Source organism: Ochotona princeps, chromosome 18, assembly GCF_030435755.1.
Source record: "Ochotona princeps isolate mOchPri1 chromosome 18, mOchPri1.hap1, whole genome shotgun sequence".
In the NCBI taxonomy this organism is placed as follows: Eukaryota; Metazoa; Chordata; class Mammalia; order Lagomorpha; family Ochotonidae; genus Ochotona; species Ochotona princeps.
In genome coordinates this window covers 39,334,183-39,349,308 of record NC_080849.1, presented here as the reverse complement: position 1 = coordinate 39,349,308, position 15,126 = coordinate 39,334,183, and the positions used below count along the sequence as shown (strand labels likewise).

The window sequence follows — 15,126 nt, the reverse complement described above, 5'->3', positions numbered from 1 at the left end:
GGTGGGGCGGTGAATCAATGCATGGAAGATATTCTTCTCTGTCTCTCCTCCTCTCTATATCTGACTTTCCAGTAAAAATAAATAAATCTTTTTAAAAAAATACTTTCTCTTTAAATTCTTCACTGACTCATAGACCATATAGCAGCATCATTTTCTTCAAAAATATTATTGATTTTCTTTTTCATTTCTTCAGCAACACATTAGTCATTTGGTAGCATTTATGGCATTTCTTTTATTCCTCCTGTTGATTCTGTTTTGTGGCTTTTCATTTAAGGGGATGTATAGTAACTGTGTAATGGAGACTATTATATCTAGCAGCATGTTATTTAACTTCATGGTGTCATAAATTTCTATTTTTCTTCCTGTTGATGATTTTGTATTGTGGTTTTTCATTTAAGGGGATGTATAGTAGCTGTGTAATGGTACTATCATATCCAGATGTGAGGATACAACGCAGTACGCATCTCTACTTTCAGATCAAAGATGGACTTCCAATGAAACTGTTACTATATCTTGACAATAGCGTGCTGGACTCTCTGCCATTGTCCATGCCTGCAATGATGGACATATGACTGTGTATGAAGAACTATACTATAGTAATAATATAGGGGAACTCAATGAGGGGAGGACTTGGGGAGCGAGGTAGGGAAAACCCAGGGCCTATGGAACTGTATCATAAAATAATAATAATAATTTTTAAAAATTTAAGAAGAGCTTTTTGATGAATGAGTTTCTTTCTATGTAATGATCAGATCAAATAATTGTTTTTCTCTGACCCTTAATACATTATAACAAACATTCAAAAAAAAAAGAGTGATGATAAGGGGCTGGGGGGGCAGTGTATACAGATGTACAGAAGCTACCTCAGATGATGAAAATGTTCTTGACATGGGTGATGGGTATACAACTCTGCAGATGTCCTTACAACTGCTGAACCGTACAGTTAAAAATGGTCCTATCAGAGAGAACATATGAAATTCTCTTTGATACAAGGCAAATCTTATATGTTATTGATAAGGATAAATATCATATGTTCTCTCTGATATAAAGCAACCTTCATGCAAAATACAGGATCAATAGCCATTTCCTTACTGACTCTGGGTCACACAGCATCATTTCCTTCAAGAAGGTTTCTGATTTTTCTTTTTCATTTCTTCAGCAACACTTTGGTCATTCAGAAATATGTTATTTAATTTCATGTTGTTATAAATTTTCTACTTTTTCTTCCTGCTACTGATTTTGTTTTATGGCTTTTCATTTAAGGGCACATACAGTAACTATGTAATAGAGATTATCACATCCAAGATATGAAGATACAATGCAGTATATATCTCTACTTTCAAATCAAAGATTAACTCCTGGGCTTGGCAGTGTGGCCTAGTGGCTAAGGTCCTCGCCTTGATCCCATATGGCCGCTGGTTCTAATCCCGGCAGCTCCACTTCCTCTCTATCTCTCCTCCTCTCAGTATATCTGACTTTGTAATAAAAATAAAATAAATATTTAAAAAAAAAGATTAACTCCTAATGAAGCTGTTAAATATATCTTGACAACAGGATGCTGGACTCTGCCATTGTCCAAGCCTGCAGTGTCAGGATACAGTTAAATAGCAGAATGATGGATGATTGATTATGAAGGATTATACTACTCTAATGACATAGAGGAAATCAGTGGGGGGGATGAAGATTTGGGGAGGGGAGAAAGGAAATCCCAGAGTCTATGGAACTGTATCATGAAATAATAAAATAAATAAATATTAAATAAATAAATTTTTAAAAGGTTAAAGTGTTACATTTCTATTATGTCTATTTGTGCATGTGTGGAGGACAGAAAGTGCTGGGGGGAAAGGAGAGGAGAGAAAAAGAGACACTAAGAGATCTACTGACTTACTCCCAAATGCCCACAACATTCAGAGCTAGACCACAGTAGGAGTTGGGAGAGGGTATTTCAACCCATGCCTCTCGGGTGAGTGCCAGAGACCCAACGACTCATGCCATCACTGATGCCTCCCTGGGCCTGCATCAGCAGGAAGCTCAAGTCATGAGTCCAAATCAGGCATCAAACCAAGGCACTCCAGTAGGGAATGCAGGTGTTTAACCAGGCCCAGATGACACGTCTTCAATCACAAAAATGTTTTAAGTAAGCAGAACGGCATTCCTTTTAAGGAAACATGAGTAAGGTAATTTTCTTTTTTTTTTTTAAAGATTTATTTATTTTTATTGGAAAGTCAGATATCCAGAGAGGAGAGACAGAGAGGAAGATCTTCCATGCATTGATTCACCGCCCCACCACCATGCGGCTGCAATGGCTGGAGCTGAGCCAATCCAAAGCCAGGAACCCAGAGCCTCTTCTGGGTCTCCTACACAGGTGCAGGGTCCCAGGACTTTGGATTGTCCTTGACTGCTTTCCCAGGCCACAAGCAGGGAGCTGGATGGGAAGCAGGGCTGCTGGGACATGAACTGGTGCCCATATGGGATACCAGCGCATGCAAGGCAAGGACTGTAGCCTTTAGGCTACTGCGCCGGGCCCGGTAACCTGTTTTTTAAAGAGATTTATTTATTTTTTATTGGAAAAACAGATATACAGAGAGAAGAAGAAGACAGAGAAAGATCTTCTGTCCAGTGGTTCACTCCCCAAATAGCCCCAACAGCTGGAGCTGAGCCAATCTGAAGCCAGGAGCCAGGAGCTTCTTCTTGACCTTCCATCGGGTACACAGTCCTAAAGCCTTGGACCACCCTCTACTGCTTTCCCAGGCCACAAGCAGAAAGGTGGATAGGAAGTGGAACAGCCAGGACAGAACCGGCACCCATATGGAATCCTGGTGGCATGAAAGGCAAGGATTTACCCACTGAGCCATTGAGTCAGGCCCATGAGCAAGGTAATTTTCAGAATATGATGATTAAGCCAACCTTCATATGAAAAGCCAAAAGATAATGACCATCCAGAGCTAACGTCCTTTGTTTTTCTTTTTTCTTTCTTCCCTCCAATCTCTTTCTTTCTTTCTCTTTCTTTATTTATTTCTTTATTTTTTTAAGATTTGTTATTTATTTCTTGGAAAGACAGATTAACTTGAGAAAGATCTTCCATCTCTTGGTTCACTCCCTAAGTAGCCACAATGGCCAGAGCTTAGCTGATCTGAAGCCAGGAGCTTCTTCCGGGCTCCCTCGTGGGTGCAGGGTCCCAAGGCTTTGGGTCATCCTCTACTACTTTTCCACGCAACAAGCAGGGAGCTGGATGGGAAGCGGAGCAGCCAGGACACAAACTGGTACCCATATGGGATTCCGGTACTTACAAGAGGAGGACTTAGCCATTGAGTCATCACACTATCAGGAACTTTCTAAGGGTGACAGACCCATGCTGATCAACACCAGTGACCCTGGCCAGGAGTGACCTCCAGCACCTTCATTGTCACCCAGCCTCCTGCGTCTGTGCAGGAGCAAATGTAGCCATTCACAGCCATGATGCCTCATTATGTGACAACCTATTAGGACTGTTACAGGATTCGTGTATTCAGGATTCAGCCACTAAACCTACTGGTGTAAATAGAACTCCAACTGTCACTGAACTATCAACCATGACAATGGAGTGTTCAATTAAGGCTCCCTTTGGATTAGGCATCTTGTGTGGAACATTTTTTTAACGTATAGGTGATAGGGCCATAGGATCAGGTAAATTAATGAACATCTGTGCTCCCAAAACTCCTTTTCTATGAAACCTCTTAATACTACTTTTTGCTCTCCAAACATAAATCCAAACTTATATTTATGTTGCATATGCTCTAAAACCTTTTTCAGAATTCCAAATAAATGAATGGCTGAGCAACTAAGCAGTTAATCTGATTAAAGAACAAGTTGAGGAGAAAAGCTGGACCAAAGCAAGCAATTTGGCCTGGTCACTCAGCTGTGATGTTTATCTTATCCAAATAAACTTTGACTTAACTTTCTTTTCATTTTGTGCCTCGCTTCAGGCTAGGCCAGATGATTTCAAACAATCAGGATTTATCTAGATAAGGCAGGAGTAGAAAAGTAATGTGGCTTAAAGTTCTGGCTGTGGAAATGACATAGCCTTCGAAGTTCCTTTTAAACTTAACTGGAAGGCTATTTTTAATAAGATAACAACTAACATAAAGTCTGATCTACATTAGCCCCTGGGCCCAGGATATTACTGAGAAAATTGGGAAAATACAGTCTGTGGATGAGATGGTCTAGGTCAATGTCCTGATTTTTATGACCATACTATAGTCACATAAGAGAATATCCTTGCTTTTACAAACACATACTTCAGAATTTGGAATATGAGAAACATCTTTTTAATTAAATCTGAAGCAAATAATCTAGAAAAAGTTATAAATGTGTATATATACATTTATATGTTATATACACACATACATATGTATAATGAATACAGAACTGTGATAAAATAACTAAAGGGGAACCTGAGGTATGTACAAACCTCCTATACTAGTCTAACTTTCCTGCAGGTAGGAAACAATTTTAAAACCAATTCACACACAACATAATTTAAAGCTACATTCACAGTGATTCTATGATCTAAAACCAAGCCAAATGCGTATGTTACTATAATTGTATATTTAATTAATTTTAATGTCATGTTAGTAACATTATTAACCAGGACAACAGTATTTGCGTTTCAGCAGATCATAAAATCATTAAGTGTCACGGTCAGAAGGGAAGTACGAGTCCAAACAACTGGAACGAACATCCCCGTTTCCCAGGGCAATGCCATAAACAACAGAGTAAGCCTGCGGGTAAGCAGTGCAGACAGCACGTGGTACCTGGAGCCGCTGCTGATCTCCACCCAGCCTAGCTTCCATGACACATGCAGCAGCAGTCCACCGACGAACGTCTGCCACCTGGAAAAGGACAAGCACAGATGTGAAGGTCACAGGGTGCTGCATGACCCCGGCCGCCCTGTCCACTACACAGACACAGCCAGGCCTTCTCCAGCTTGCTTCGTTCACTCTCTCCCAGGAACCACCCAGTTCCTCAGACCGTTCCTTCACCACCTTGACCTTGCCCCTGAGTTTAGCTGTGCCCAAAGTGCTTTTTTTTTTTAAAGATTTATTAATTTTATTACAGCCAGATATACACAGAGGAGGAGAGACAGAGAGGAAGATCTTCCGTCTGATGATTCACTCCCCAAGTGAGCCGCAACGGGCCGATGCGCCGATCCGAAGCCAGGAACCATGAACCTCCTCTGGGTCTCCCACATGGGTGCAGTGTCCCAATGCATTGGGCCGTCCTCAACTGCTTTCCTAGGCCACAAGCAGGGAGCTGGATGGGAAGTGGAGCTGCCGGGATTAGAACCGGCGCCCATATGGGATCCTGGGGCATTCAAGGCGAGGACTTTAGCCGCTAGGCCACGCCGCCGGGCCTCAAAGTGCTGACATTCATATTCTCTGTTTATCCTGGATTTTTGCTGAACTGTCTCACCCACGGCCACTGCTTTTCACACTGCCCCTCTACTGACCACCTTCAAATCCATGTCCTCACACAGGTACGACCACCCTGGAAACTGCCAGTTCCCAGTGAAAACAACATCTTGAACTTCCCCCTCTCTATCCAGGTCATTCTCCAACTATATCTTATCAGTCAAGTCCAATGGCATCCTCATCTGGTTGGTTAAACACTGGTGATTTTATTGACTACCCAGCATCCACACATAAAGCCTTTGCCTCCATTTGGTCAGCCTTAATTCGGGCTCCCAACACCACATCCCTGGCCCACAGCATTAGCCCTTTAACAGGTCCCCACCTCCTGGGGCTGTTCTCTACCACCCATTCACCTTGCTAGCCAAAGGATTCTTTTCCAAGCTGCACATTGAACTGTGCCACTCAACATGTTCCAACACAGCCGAGGAGTGGGCACTGACCTAGCCATGCAGACACCAGCTGTGATGCCTGGGTTCGTGTCGCAGCTGTGCTACAAGTGGCAGCCTCCAGCTAAGTGTACCCTAGAAGGCAGCAGCTGATGGTAAGGACTCAGGTCTGCCACCCTTGTGGGAGACCGAGTTCTTGCCTCCCAGTTTCAGCCTTGCCCAGTTCCAGCCATTGAGGATATTTGGGAAATAAATCAGCACCTGGGAGACATCTCTCTAAATATATAATTTAATTAATTTTTAAAAATTTAATTATTCTTCCCTTTGGCGCTGGCAGCATCCCTCAGCCCCCTTTGTGCCAGAATAGACTTGGGGTGTCATGAGACTCCCCTCAGGGTACAGTGTTCAGGGCACATCACAGATTACAACAGCCCTCCCTCTCCCCCAGCAGAAAGTCCATCAAAATGCCAAAGGAGAGGCAGTTGTTAATATAACTTTAACCTATCTCATTCCAGTAGCTTTTTCTTCTAATGACTCATTCATGAGTCTAAAAACCCTCTATGTTCTTATGAACACGTCACATGTTGCCACACCACAGCAGAGAAACCCTGGCCTATAGGACAAAGTCACTTGTAAGCAATACACAAGCCCTGGACAGTAGTGGAGGTTCCATCTGGCTGCCACTGGCAACCACGTTCCAGCCACTCAGAACAGCCTGCAGCCTACCGGAGGCTGGCAGGTGCTGTCCTCAGCCCCTTAGGTCCTCCCAACTCGTGGGATGGTGACACATTCTGGGCTGGTAAGGCCACTTTTCTGGGCAAGCAGAGAACCCAACATGGGTCCACCATGCCTCACACAGCCTGGACTGAACAGCCTGGCTAATTCTCCCATAAGGGGCAGTTGGCAGCACCTGGATATCTTTGTGGAGAATGTCAGACTAGTGACAGCCATTGCATAAAAGTCAAGGATGAAACTAAACATTCTACAAAGTGCAGGGCAGCGCCAACCCCATGCAAAGAAAAAAAAATGCAGGTTGCAGAATGTCACATTGAGACTAAGAATCTCCAGTCTAGTGAAAAGTAAGATAATCAACCACTAATCAGACTGCAATTAGATCCTAATAGGAACAGTACCAGTAATGGCCAGTCACCCAGACAAGTACCACTGATCTTGCCTGGTGAGCTGGCATATCTACAGGAAGCGAGCAAGAACATACACTGGAAATTTGCTCAAGGAAGAAGACCCAGAAGAGATGAAGGCCCAGTGGTAAGACAGACCAGGGCTTGCTGAAAACTTCTCAAGTAAGTTCAGGCAGTCCGGCTCTTAGCAGCTGGGCAGGGAGGTGGCGAGAGCTGACACTAGAATGAAGAGGCTGGTCCTAGAGGCCAACCCAATTGAGGAAAACAGCTGGGACTTGGAACAGGAGACCCACCGAAGGGTCTTAGCAGGGGTGACCCTCCTACATGGGAATGCTCTTTATTCACAAGGAAGAGAATGTTTTTGAGAGAAACAAGACCAAGGGTGAGGAAGCGAGTAGAAGGCATCAGCGGGGAAGGGGTTGTATGTGTGAAGATGGTGGACAGAATCCAAAGAGGTTCAGGAGCTCCCAGTGGCTAACCACTTGTTGGGGATGAAGAAGACCAGAAAAAAATGTCTCATGGTTAACACCTATTTCCAGATGGACAACTGGAAGGAAGACACAAGACTCAACTTTCTTTAGGCTCAGGCTTTCTTCAGGGGTTCACCCCAAGTCTAGAAGAGGCTGGCACACAGACACATTGATGGAGTAAGTTGCTCTGCCCTACCATGCACTTCCCACATGCCAGGCGGTTCTAGGCACTGTGAACACTCCAATGACAAAGCAGATAAATGGCAACTCCTGCCTCTGTGGACGGGCCGCCTCCCAGGGAGCTGTGTTCTGTCTGACGTGTCCATCACATGAAGGACAGGCAGTCCAGGGTGCAATGTGGCCTTCTCCGTGGAGACTCCCTACCTCACTCCCCTCTCTCCAAATGGCTTTTGGGCTGGCCCAGCCCTGGCTGTTGTGGGTACCTGGGGAGTAATCCGGCAAGATGAAGATTTCTCTCTTTCTCTTTCTTTTTCTCTCTCTCTTTCTGCCTTTCAAACAAAAATGAAAATATATTTTAAAATATATATAATTAAGACAATTCCACACTAGTCTGTTTCCATAAAAATTGACAGGTAACTACCCAGACAGGCTTCAAAAAAAAAAAAAAAAAAAAAAAGCTACCCAAGTACATGATATGAACAACCCCAAGGCCAAAGAGAGGAGTAAAACTTAGCTGGGTACTGGGGTATGGTTGATGGCTTCACAGTGAGTCTAGACCAAAATAAGCTGATTATGACCAAAAAGAGGGCAAGGCTTCAGTGCCACACAGACATCGACAGGACCTTGTGATAGGAAAGGAGAAACATAAACAGAAGGAATCACAAAGGAATTAAAATGAAACATTTAGTAATCAAAGGAAGTATCAACAAAGTAGAAGGCAAATAACAAATTAGCAAAAAATATCTCCAACAAACCTGACGGACAAGCGGTAGGCATCCTTACAATAAAAATTCTTCCTTAAGTTAGTAAGAAAAATACTAACATCTCAGTGAAAATAAATGGGCAAAGGCACAAAGAGGACAATTTACTGAATTAAAGGTATGAGTAGATAATCAGAAAAAGAAAACAACCCAACTTTACTAATGATCTAAGAAATTATGAAACAAAAGGGGGCTGTTGTTGCAGCCTAGCAATTACAGCTTCCACGGGCAATGTCAGCATCCCATGTGGGTGCCAGTTCAAGTTGCAGCTCCTACTATGCTGCCTGCGGAAGCAGTAGAGGTTGGGCCCAAGAAGTTGGGACCCTGCACCCACATGGGAGACCCAGAAGAAACTCCTAGCTTCAGACCAGCCTGGATAGATAATGAACCAGTGGATGGAAGATATCTCTTCCCATCTGTCTCTCCGTAAAATTCTGCCTTTCAAATAAATAAATCTTAAAAAGAAGAAGAAATCAATTACAAACACCATACATGTCAAGTATGACTTCTCTAAACATCTGGATCAGATGTGCCTTGGATTTCAGATACTGGAATATTTGCAAATAAGGTTATATTGGGGAATAAGCCTGAATCTAAATACAAACTTCATTTCTGCTTTATATCTACTGTATACATATAGCCTGAAGGTAATTTTATGCAAAATGTGTAGCATGCCTGCATTTTTACTCCAACCCAACATATAAGGTCTGTATAGGATTTTCCACTCATGGTGTGAGGTCAGGATTCCAAAGGTCCGGAGCCTTGAGGCATTTTGGATTTTTATTTTGGATTATGGATACTTAACATGTCCCATTTCTTATTCATGAAATCAGCAGAGAGAAGAAAAGAACTAACCCTGGTGTGAACACAATATTTTAGAAACTTTCCAACATAGGCTCTGTAGCAATGCCAATGGGTCAAAAAACTTTTGGAAAATCTATTTGCTGATATTCAAGAATTCTTGACAACTTCATGTTGTTTAATTGGAATTTATTATGTAGGACTCTATCCTAAGATGTAATTAAAAATTTGTACACAAAAGTGTCTACAGGGCCCAGCGCAGTGGCCTAGCAGCTGGGGTCCTTGCCTTGAATGCGCCCAGATCCCATATAGTCGCCGGTTCTGGTCCCGGTGGCCCCGCTTCCCATCCAGCTCCCTGCTTATGGCCTGGGAAAGCAGTTGAGGACGGCCCAATGCTTTGGGACCCTGCACCCTCGTGAGAGACCTGGAGGTAGCTCCTGGCTCCTGGCTTCGGATTGGCTCAGCTCTGACCATTGCAGCTGCTTGGAGAGTAGGTTGTCGGATGGACAGTCTTCCTCTCTGTCTCACCTTCTCTCTGTATATCTGTCTTTGCAATAAAAATAAAGAAATCTTTTTTAAAAAAAGTGTCTGACAACTTTGTTGCTTTTATGCCTCCAAAACTGAACAGGTGTTTAGTCCAGCAGTAAAACCATCAGTAGAGATGCCCACACCCTCTACTGCAGTGCCTGGGTCAGCTTCCAGTTCCGGCTCCCGATTCTAGCTTCCCTCCAATGAGGATCTTGGAGGCAGCAAGTGACAGCTGGAGGAACAATCCCTGTTCATGCAGCCTGAGCTCTGTGCTCTTGGTTTTGCCTTGGCCCAGTCTTTAACAGTGAGGGCATTCTGGGAGTAAACCTGCAGGTAAGATTTCTCTTTCTCTCTCTCTCTCTCTCTCTCTCTCAGCCTCTCAAACAACACTAATAATTAGAAGGAAACACAACCTAAATGCTCAATAACTGAATAGCAAAACAAATTACAATATGCGAATCTGACCACAAATCTACACATTCTCATTAAATGAATTCTGAATATTTTAATGATGTTGATTGGACATTTCTATATGAAGAACATAAACAATACTCACCCTTGGAATAATGTAGGGTAGGTAAATTTCAAGACAGACAGGACATACTGAAAAATAAATACCAAATTAATCAACATTTCAAATGATGCAGAAGTGGGAGACCATACAAACAAGCAAATTCAAGTTTCAAAAAGGCCTTTATGTCCCACCAAAATGACACGGTAGACAAACAAATGGCCTCTGAAGTTCTACTAAAGCGTACGGACTTCCATCTCTGCAATGCCACCAGAGCCTGGCTGCCTCTTGGTTGCAGAGTGGTGTCGGTGACGTCAGCACATCTGGAAGCTCAGCAGCAGGACACATGGCCTCACCACTGGAACGCTCCACATCTCCCCAGACCCCAGCCTGCGACACCGCCACTGCAGCCACTCCAGAGAAACCCAGCCCAGTGCCCGGACCCAGTCAGTTAATCTACTGTCCAGCTTACCTGAAACTACAACCCCTTCTCTATGTCTTCAAATGTCTTCCTTCTGTTCTTTAATTTGCAGGATTTTGTATGGCTTTTGCATAAAAGGATCTGTTTTAAGCTAATTCTGCGTAGGTGTCATAAATGCTGCTGCATTTTAGCATTTTAAGGATTCTTTTTCAAACTGATTAGCTCAGTTTGATTCATATTTATGGTATGTCTTTTTATCAAATGTATTGCATTTTATAAATATGGGAATCATGTTTTGTTATTGAAGGATCTTTTCCTGCCTTTTGAAAAATTTTTAAAAACTAGGGGCCAGTGTTGTGGTTCAATAAACTAATCCTGCACCCAGTGGTGCCAGCATTCCATATGGGTGCCAGTTCATGTTCGGGCTGCTCTACTTCCCATCCAGCTCCCTGCTTATGGCCTAGGAAAGCAGTGGAGGATGGTCCAAAGCTTGGGACCCTGCATCCACATGGACATCTGCAAGAAGCTCCTGGCTCCTGGGTTTGGATTGGCTCAGCTCTGCCCGTTGCAGTCATTTGGGGAGTGAACCAGTAGATGAAAGATCTTGGTTTGTCTCTCTCTCTCACTCTCTTTCTCTCTGTAAATCTGATCTTCCTTTCCAAAATAATAAATAAATCTTTTTTAAAAATGATTTAATACTTGAGGAATTTTTTAAAATCTAAAATCATTCCATGGCTTTAGGGCAAGATAATACTGATTCTTCTCATGACCTAAAAACCGGAATGGGATGATGGTAATGTTTGCATCTCAATATTCTCCCAGGGATTAGCCATGCAGAATTCCCCCTATGGAAGCTCTTAAGCACCCCAAGTATGGCTCCCTATGTATGCCTGACTGTGCTCCAATCTGATAATCTACTAACAGAATGTGTCATGCTGCTGCCTCCTTTTCCCCGATATTTTTAGTCTAAAATGCAAAAGAGAAAGAACTGAGTGAGCACCAGGGCCACGCACTGTGTAGCATCTTTGGCCTTCATCATGATACTAAACAGACATTGAATTTATTGTATATTTAACACTGTCCCACCCATTAGGGGAGATCATTGCTTCTAAGGCTCTCACCTCACACTACTAAAGAGCAGGGGGGAAAAAAGAATCTGTAAGAAGCAGAATCTAAGTGCCAGAAATGTCTCCTTCTAGTAATTCCTCAACATGCCTGAGAAGCGAGACTCACAGCAGAACATGGCCTGGCAGAAAAGCAAACCCTCGTGGCAAGGTTCTCTGGGTTAGGGGAGGACAGCCCCTCAGAAGCTTGTGAAAGAAGAACACGGGCCAGCACCGTGGCCTGGCACATTAAGCCACCGGCTGCAGCAATGGGATCCCAGAAGGGCGCAGGTTTGAGTCCTGGCAGCCCCACTTCCCAAACAGTTCCCTGCTAATGTACCTCGGGAAACAGAAGGATGGTACAAGTGCTTAAGCCCCTGTGGAAGACCTGGATGGAGCACCTGGTTCCTAACTTGGGCCTGGTCCATCCCTTACCATTGTGACCCTCTGGGAAGTGAACAGCAGATGGAAGGTCTCTTTCTGTCTGTCTCTTCTCTCTCCCTGCAACTTCCAAATAAATAAACCTCTCTTTAAAAAAAAAAAAAAACAGACATGGGCTCATCTCCAGGGGGAACACTCCAGAGCTATGAGGAGCAAGACATGGAACTGCTTGGTCTCCAGTTTCTCCTGGAAGGCAGCAGGTGACAGAACAAGTCACTCACACATGGGAGACCTGGACTGAGCTCCTGGCTTCATCCTGGCCCAGCCTCAGCTCTCACAGGTTAAGGCAGTACTTGGAATGCCAGCCCCCAACATCAGACTGCCAGTTTTAGTACCAGCTGTTCCACTTCTGATCTAGCTGCCTGCTCATGTGCCTGAGAAAGCAGCAGAAGATGGCTCAAGTATTTGGGCCACTCACATAGGAGACCCAGATGGAGTTCTTGGCTCCTGGCTTTGGCCTGGTCCTATACTGAGTATTGCAGTCCTTTTGGAAATGAACCAATAGATGAAAGACCTATATATCTGTCTCTCCCTCCATCTGTCTGTTACTCTGCCTTTCAGAATAATGTAAATAAATAATTAAAATATAAATGATATAAATGGCTTTTTACACCTTTTTCCTAACCAATGGCATGGTTTGTGGGCTTTCAGAAAAGATATGTTGTTCTGCCCTTCTCATGATGCTAAGAAAATAAAAAGAAAATACCACCAACATATTTACTAGATTAGTAAGTGCAGTGGACACAATTAAAAAGGTCATGGTACTACAATGTTACATATTCTGAGTAGGTGCTACTGAAACATAAAACTCGTGGTCTGACTACCTGTCTCTTGCGATGCAAACACATCTGCTGAAAGCTAACAGTGACTGAGTCACACATGAGCAAAAGACAGCCTTTCTGCCTCTCTTTCTGCCAGGGTCCCCACCACTGACCCCGTGGGACAGCTGACACAACAGTAGGCAGCAGGCCAACCGCTTCCCAAGCATCAATTAACTCTCACCACCCTGTAAAGGGGACTTTCTTATTTCATCTTAAAAACTTACAAGAGATTGGGCCCGGCGCAGTGGCCTAGCAACTAAAGCCCTTGCCTTGAATGCGCTGGGATCCCATATGGGCGCTGGTTCTAATCCCAGCAGCCCCGCTTCCCATCCAGCTCCCTGCTTGTGGCCCAAAGCCTTGGGACCCTGCACCTGCGTGGGAGACCTGGAGGAAGTTCCCGGCCGTTGTGGTCACGAAGACCTTCCTTTCTGTCTCTCTTCCTCTCTGTATATCTGACTTTCTAATAAAAATAAATGAATCTTTTTAAAAAAAAAAACTTACAAGAGATTAAGGTTGGGGCAGGCATTTTGGTCTAGCACATTAAGCCACCATTTGGGAAGTCCAAATCCCATACCAGAATGCTAACGTGAACACCAGCTGCCCTGCTTCTGATCCAGCTTCCTGCTAGTATTCCTGGGAAGGCAGTGGAAGATGGCCCAAGTACTTGGCTCCTGCCCTCCTCCATGTGGAAGAAACAGTGTGGAATTCTGGGCTCCTGGTTTCAGCCTGGCCTAGTTCTGATTGTTCTGGCCATTTGGGGAGTGAACCAGGAGATGGAAGATTTCTGTGTTTCACTAAAATAAAACTTTAAGGGGAAAAAAAGAGAGAGAGAGATTAAGTTCATCAAGCTTAAGTGGAGCCAGGATGCAAGCCAGCATTGGCTCCTAAAGGACTGCACTCGTGGGTCAACCACAACTGGACTTGGCCCGCAGAGGCCAGGGCATGTGGGCAGCGTCCTCTGGCCAGCCTAAAGGTAGTTACCCTGAGAAACAAGGTTAAGGAAAAGCTGTGGATATTCTTTTCCCAGAGAGGGAATGACTGAAAGCGAACACGCAGAAAGACAGCAGTACACATGCCTCAGGGGGACAAGGTGGTGCTGCCCCGCCACCCCCCATCACCTGGGTGGGACCAGTCTGGAGTCCAGGCCGGCCACAAATGTCCCAGTCATGCTCATGGGTCCCAAACCAAGGCCAACTCAGCCCCCTCCTACCAAGACAAAACCCCACATGACATTGGACATGTAAGGTGACACTGAAATTTCATTTTTAAAAATAATTTCGGGAAAAGCAAACGTAAAGCATTGGGGATGCAGACATAAAAAACTCCCCCGATGCATGAGCATCAGGGGAGTTAGGGGGAAATGTAACAGACACCCCCAGCCTCTGCTCCTCCAGGTAAGTGTTCTGGAATCTTGCAGAGCCGGCTGACCAGTCAGTCAGGCAGCCGCGGTTCAGAAAGGAAAGCAGGACACATCTGCCGGCTTCCTGACCCTTCCTTTCCTGAAGGCACAGGAGCCAAATGGGTTCTTTCTGTTTTAGTTCAGTTGCCCTGGAAAGTGGTCTTCACCACCCACTATTAAGTTCTCAGTATACAGGGGAGTCAAATCAATTCGTTTCCCGGGAGCTGTGCAAGGGCGGGAATCGCGGAAGCTTGAGTCCCACACATCCTGTTCCAGAAGAGCTTCCCACAGAGTCGGTTTCTTCTCCAACTCTATCCAGAGTTTTCATAAAAAGGAGAAAAGGCTGGAGCGTCCACACCTCCCATGTGCCATCACCCTCTCCCGCCCAGCCTCACCTTGTTCGTGATGTAGCACGCCAGGTAGCAGCTACAATAGATGAGGCCGACCAGGGACCTCCCCATGCACATCTGTGGACTCGCTCCCCGGCCCGGGGACAGGCGAAGCCCGCCCACCCGAGCCAGACCCCTGAGCCCTGGGCTCCGAAGGGAGCCTGCACCCGGGGACAGCCACGTGTCCCCAACAAAGGCCAATCAGCGTGGGGACCGCCCCCGGTCCTGCCGCCTTAAAGGGGCCATGCGGGCCAGGCAGGCAGGCTGCCTGCAGAGTTCCCCAGCCCTACTGGCCACTGCAACCACCGATAGAGAAGGCTCAGCGG

The 15,126-nt window shown here is 44.8% G+C and overlaps 1 protein-coding gene across 2 annotated transcripts in view; it reads right to left on the bottom strand.

The window, feature by feature from the left end:
* TMEM241 (transmembrane protein 241) overlaps positions 1-14,897 on the bottom strand; it is a 109,538-nt gene extending 94,641 nt beyond the window's left edge. For both annotated transcript variants that reach the window (XM_004579708.2, XM_058677091.1), the window contains exons 1-3: positions 14,807-14,897; positions 10,272-10,318; positions 4,794-4,871 (exon numbers count right to left, since the gene is read on the bottom strand). In XM_004579708.2, coding sequence (XP_004579765.2) covers positions 4,794-4,871; positions 10,272-10,318; positions 14,807-14,878 — 197 coding nt within the window. In that variant the 5' untranslated portion in view covers positions 14,879-14,897. The remainder of the gene's footprint in view (positions 1-4,793; positions 4,872-10,271; positions 10,319-14,806) is intronic.
* Between the last annotated feature and the right edge of the window lie 229 nt (positions 14,898-15,126).